Raw genomic sequence first — 6,518 nt, 5'->3', positions numbered from 1 at the left:
GTTGCACACATTACTGAGCAGAACAGTCACTTCCCCTGGCAACAGAAAACACAGAAAGAGAGAAGACAGAGAGACAGAGAGAAGAGGAAAATACCCATTTAAAGCCATTTAAGCCTTTCAATATTCATGACAGAAGAGACTGTGGTGGTTCCCATAAAGTTTGGGACATTAAACCTCCAAAGAGGCACTGAGGTGGGTGTCATCCCCGCTAGACTCAGACCTCAGGGCCCCCTATGCATCCTGGATGGAAAACACTGTGAACTGAAACTGAGTGTAGCTTCCATGTTGTCTTGGCAACCTGCCTGAGAAAGAAAGAAAGAAAGAAAGAAAGAAAGAAAGAAAGAAAGAAGAAGAGGAGAGCAGAGGAGCTGGGTGTGAATGGATGAGCTCCCCATGTGTGGCGCCAGGCAGTCTACCGGCGGGCAACTCAATAGGCGGAGGGAGCGGAGCGGCGACGCGTCCCCATGAGCGGAGGAATGTTGGAGGCACAATAACACACAGCTGGAGCAAGGAATGGCAAGGAGGCGCCGCCAAATTGGCCTGTCCCGGCTCCCCTAGAGCTGCAGCCAGAGTTGTGAAAATGAAAATGTTTATTATATGAAGTCATAATAACTTAATAATTTATCCAATCAGAGATGATGATGAGCTAGAATTGTATGTGCTTTGAGACCCTCCTGTGAGAGTAATAAATCTGATAAAAATACAAGTGTCAGAGTAAAATTACAATTCACTGAAGGAATGCTGCATAAAAACATTAATAACAGAGTACAGTGAAAGCTTATTCCATTTACCGAGTTATCTACCAATCTCCGAGTTTCATGCGCATGCGGCGTGTCCTAAAATGAATTAAAATATCGGAATACAGTTATTTGAATTATGAATTATTTTGGTTGCTGTCAGGTTACGTTTTCATGTTCATTTTCCCCGCTGAGGTAAAGCAGGTTTCTTCATCTAAGCAGGTGGTTCCGCTCGGGATCATCTGTCACAAGGGTGATCAATACAAGCGAGGCTGTGCGTAATTACGCATCAATGACTACGGCACTAAAGATGCAATCCGACATAAATCAGCCCGAATTGTGCAAATATAGCACCACTTCTGACTGGATCGATGGGGAAATCTTCACGACGCGCCTCTTGTAGGTCTGGAAGGAAAGATACTTTTTTCTTTGTACAGTAATGATAATGCGCAATTGACTGCTTTAAAACGCCTCTTTATCTGCCTCTCTCTTTTTCTCTCTCTGTCTGTCTCTCTCACTCTATCTATCTATCTCTATCTCTTTCTCACACACACACACGCATGCAAACACCTCTCCTACCAACAGGCAGCCCACCGCAGCGCACACAGAACGAGACACGCCTTTTTCTCGGCTCCGTTGTGGGGTCGGTGGGCAGCGGGCTGCCGGTGATTGACCAGCTTCTCTCCCTGATCTGTCAGCCGGCTGGCTTGGCGCCTCCCCTCTCCTCTATAAATGTAGGAAATCGATTCATTCCTTTCACATCGAGCCTGCTGAAGTAAGAGGAACTGTGAGGCTCCACGGGATGTGTTGACAGACTAGAATTCCGCCTTTTGGTTTATCTTTTTTCCTCTCGCTCATTTCGCGGCTGTATTAGAGTAGCTTTCGCCGTGTTTACAGCGCCGTGGTGTAATCTCACAAACCTCCTGCTACCCAGTAGTGTAATTATTTGTTTGTTTTTTGTTTTTTTCCGTTGCTTCTTTCTGAGCCGTTGGTTATCTAAGATGAAGGCTGTTACTCCAGTCCGCCCCCAGGACTCCTCCTCCAGCAGCAACGAGCTCTCCCTGCACTATCTGTCGAAGCAGAGCCTCAACATCACCCGGTGCAGGATGGAAGAGGAGGACCTGTTCTGCCTGCAGTACGACATGAACGACTGCTACAGCCGGCTGAAGCGCCTGGTGCCCACCATTCCGCAGGATAAGAAAGTCAGCAAAGTGGAGATCCTCCAGCATGTCATAGACTACATCCTGGACCTTCAGCTGGCCCTGGAGACGCACCCTTCTCTCCATAAACAACATCCACAACAGACCGGGACCTGCCCTCCTCCAGCCTCCAACCCCAGCCGGACACCACTGACGGTGCTCAACATTGACCACCACCAGGTAAGCTTCAGTCAGCGGAGGCGACTCTCCATTTACCAGCGGGACTTAACCGGGGACCCCGATTTACTGTACCTCCCTTTGCCAGACTGCCGTCCGCCAGTCAGACTCAGACAAAGCGCGTCATGCCCGTTATGTGTCATTGTCCTTTCAGTCTTAGGAACAGAAGACGGGGAAGAATCAAAATGCTATACAGCTCACATCACAGTCTTGAAAAATCATGCGTAAATTTTTTTTTAAAAAACGCATTTGGCGTGGGTTAGATTGCGCACTTGATTGCGTGCTTTATGATTTGCATGATAATGACAGTGTGTGTCAGAGGCCCACCTTATCCTAGGATTGGTGAAGTACCTCAGCCTTCAGCCCACTCCACTGCGCACAATAAGGGCAATTTGTTATTCAATAGACTATAAGAGAATTTATTATGACAGATATAGCTGGCTAATTTTCTGCTCTCTGCTGTATATCATTTATTTCGCAGAGCTTTAGGCATTGTCTTTATTTACTCTAAACCATGGGAGCTAAATCATTTTACATGTTTTTCTTTTTCTTCTTTTTTGTAGAGGACGTCAATAGTCAAAAAGCCGGAGGACTCTATTTTATGCCGCTGAGATATAAGCTCTGCATTGGTAAGTTGACTTCAGATTACATTAGTCCATATTTGAATGCTTTTTTGTTTACAATCAGAAGTTTGGTTGCTGCTTTTTAAAAAATTGAAACAATCACACATACACTGTGTGTCAGTAAAACACCATAAGTGGTGGCCAGAGAGGAATCCCCATTCGCTTGATTACTGCAGCCTATATGTGGTGTATATTGACAATCTCCAGAGTGTTGTGAGGAGGCCAGGAGATGTCAGGGAAAATAATAATTGAGGAACATTAAATTGGCACCAACCTCAGAGGCAGCTGTGCTTTGCGCAATAACTGTCACTGGTGTAGCAATCTGGGAAGAATAGAGGGTTAAAACCTCAGCTTGCCCTCTCTTTCATTCTTACACACACACTCCTTCCTCCCTCCCTCCCTCCCTCTCTCGCTCTCTCTCCCTCTCATTCACTCTCTGTCTGTCCCTCACAGCTCAATTCAAGCTGCTGCTCTGGCTTTAAAGTTACATTTATAATACTCATTTTAAACACACACGGATAAGCTGAAAAGCACGTACCTGGTGTGTGTGTGTTACAGTAAGAGACTCTTGCAGTTTTTCTGAGAGCCTCGCAGCCTTGCCCAACAGCCTGAGGAGCTGTGTGCTTGTTGTTTGACCTGGTTTGTTTTGGGTTGTTGATCAAGCATGGCCTCTGTTTTGTCGGTGGCGCCAGTCAGTCTGGAGCTCTGTAGCTCACCCCCCCGCTGCTATTCATCCCCTCCACAGGTGTGCAGGCTGCACAGAGCCGCTCCAAAGCCAGCAAAAGCTTCGCCAGGGACTCACACCCAACTGGAGGCACAATCACAAGGGGATTTCAAAACCGCTGGGAGGAATTCAACCCAAATAAAATCACTATTCATATAAGCTTTTTTTTTATTGTTGGTTCCATTGAACAAGGAATCAGTATGTAGACATCTCCCTTTCCTTCCTCCTGTTTAAGTTGCTCTAACTACTTCTTGCCACTTGAAAATTTTTCTGAGAGTGAAAATATGGAATCCCCACGCTGAGAAGTTTTTGTTGGGAAAACCCGTCTGTCAACAGCTATGAAAACTGTTTATGAATTGTGCTTAAAGAATAACTAAAAATGACTCCAGTTTAAAGCTTTACTAAACTGCGAAAATCATTGTACATGTTTTGGACATCTATTGTTTAAAATAGATGATTTGTGTTGAACAGGGATGTCATCCCTGGAATCTTAAAATGTTTGATATTGTAAAAAAGAACAATTCTGATTCGAGACAATTAAGATTGTACATATAGAGACACAAATGTTCTATAAAAGTATGTGAAAGGAAGACTTATATGCTTAAAATAGACTATTGTAATTATAAGATATTTTTATTAAAACCTTTTTTTGTCGTTATGTAAATATTGTGTTTCCACTTTTAAGTCTTTAGTAAATGAACGTGGTTATGCTCTGCCAATAATGTCCTCACATGATGATATCAGTTAAATCTTTGCAGTGTTTTTTGGAATAGTTTAATATGTAGCATGTCAGGCTCATTGCAGAGATATTGAATGTGCACTGAAGCAGCCCTCCCTGTGTAGATATGTGGTAGAGTTCAACACAAGTTATTTTATTATTTGCCCTGCTTAGCTTTCTCTTGAATTGTTTTTTTTATTATTCATTAACTATGACAACTTTGACCCGCTTGGAGCAAAGTTGTTCTGCTGTTTGATCTGTTCCAAAAAGGCCTGATTTGATTCTGTTACATTGCACTCTTGTTAAAAAAAAAAAAGTTAATCAGAGAGGTACAGCACTTCACAGTGTTTATAATGTGATAACAGAAAAAAAAAACTGACTATTTGTGCAGTCAGAGCTTCTCCTTGAGAAGTTAATGATTGACACCATGAAATCATTAAACTTTGGTTATGAATTGATGAAATATGTGAACATTAACCAACTTCTTTTGGACAAGAACCAATTGTATTCAGACAGGCAATGTCTTTAAGTAAATATGAAATGATTTCCCTGTTGGAGAGTCAGCAGCCATTGTTAATGTAAAGAGAAAAAAAGCCTTTATTTTTCATGACATCAAACACCGAATTTACCTCACCACCCTCCTGCCAGTGTGAGAGGGCACTTGTACATTACTGTCAGCTGCACTGTTGGACTTGACCTTCACTGGCTTGTGAGGAGTTGTCAAAACAATTAAAGTTTCCAGGAAGAATTGTGTCGTCTCAAGTTTTGTCTCAAAGGGAATCTTTTTCGTTCATTTCCTGTCAGTGCTAACATCTCGACATGAGATAATGAGGAAAACAAAAAAAGGTGCAGGGTAACACTGCTAAACCAAACATAGTGCAGCACGTGAGTCTCATGGAAAATAAAGGGCGGATGAAGATATTAAAATGTAGCAGATGTCATCTAAGTCCTTAAACCTGTTTTACAGGATTTAGGGATAAAGCTTTTTTTGTTTTGTGGGCTTTTATTAATTCCATCACAGACATGGCAAAAGCTTCAGCAAGAGAGCAGAAACACAAGTGACAGCCAAGAGGTCAGATTCTTATTCAGCTATGAAATGCCAAAGGCAATATTATCTTACACAATCTGCAAATGGTGTAGTAAAGTAAATAAAATGCATGGATATAGTTAGTGCAGAATACGTTATTACAGTCATAAAATTGTTTTAAATAATTCAAAAAAGGAAAAGGACAAAAAAAAACACCCTCAAAGGAACATCTGAGCAGAGAACTGTAAAATAGGCCTCTGTAGCATGCATATTGTAAGTAGCAGACTAAGCCATAATAAGAATTACATTTATGTCAATGAATTACTTTAATAAAATGAAGACACAAATAGGAAACATGGTAAACCACAAATTTATATTTATACTTTGTCTGACATTTAGCTGATACTTTTACCTGGAGTGACCCCTGATGAGTAAAAATAAACCGTAAACATGACTTCCTAGATTGCCAGCGTTGCCAGTGAGAAGAGATCATTGATTAAAAAGTTATCAATCCCTCTCAGAGATAGAAAGAATTCTGCTACGTTGTTAAAAATACAAACTCAGCAAGTAATCGCTGCGGTATAGACATATAATCATATTCACACTTTTAACTGAAAGAAAGTTGGCTTCATCAAGTTTACAGGAGCACTCAATCCGAAACAACTGGATATTTTAAGTGTTTTAAATGTTTTAAAGATTGGAAAAAAGAGGGATTTATATCATCTGGAAAGCTAAAAGCAATCCTTAAATGCAAAATTGAATTTTTATTCAGCCCTTGCATTCTTTCAAAAATATTTTCTCATACAAAGTATTGAAAAATATTGAAGTAACAATGAAATTTATCCTAAATACAATTACTGTAATCACTTAGACAGCTGTCAGAAATAACTGTCCTCAAACCACACCTCACAGTTATGAGTTACAGTGAGCATCCTGCCTTTCCTCCTCCTTCTTTCCCACAGAGCTGCAGCTTTTTTTCTTGTAGACACACTGACCCTTGTTTAGCTGTCCCCACATCAACCCCGCTGAATGCGGGTTAACGCGCCTGTTTGACACCGACAAGCCCAGCGACAGAGATTCCATGTGGGTGCTACAGACACCTTTCAGGCACCCCGCTCCACCATGGCCATCTGAGGATAAGCAGGCCACCTGTGTGTGTTTATAGTCCACAGTAAGAGAGCCGGGCCTCGCTGCCCTTGACAAGAACTGTCCTTGTGATGTGAAATGTGTGTGTGTGTGTGTGTGTGTGTGTCTGTGTGTGTGTGTGTGTGTGTGTGTGTGTGTGTGTGTGTGTGTGTGTGTGTGTGTGTGTG

The 6,518-nt window shown here is 42.0% G+C and overlaps 1 protein-coding gene across 1 annotated transcript; it reads left to right on the top strand.

Moving 5' to 3' along the window:
• The first annotated feature begins 1,514 nt into the window (after positions 1–1,514).
• id4 (inhibitor of DNA binding 4) lies at positions 1,515–4,926 on the top strand. The gene is made up of 3 exons (XM_010752285.3): positions 1,515–2,116; positions 2,677–2,742; positions 3,482–4,926. Exons 1-2 carry the CDS (start codon positions 1,739–1,741, stop codon positions 2,722–2,724), a joined length of 426 nt encoding a protein of 141 aa, XP_010750587.2. The 5' UTR covers positions 1,515–1,738; the 3' UTR covers positions 2,725–2,742; positions 3,482–4,926.
• Positions 4,927–6,518: the final 1,592 nt, after the last annotated feature.

The sequence above is a fragment of the Larimichthys crocea genome, chromosome XIII, assembly GCF_000972845.2.
Source record: "Larimichthys crocea isolate SSNF chromosome XIII, L_crocea_2.0, whole genome shotgun sequence".
In the NCBI taxonomy this organism is placed as follows: Eukaryota; Metazoa; Chordata; class Actinopteri; family Sciaenidae; genus Larimichthys; species Larimichthys crocea.
The sequence above is the reverse complement of the archived record's forward strand: the minus strand, read 5'-3'. Positions and strand labels throughout refer to the sequence as shown.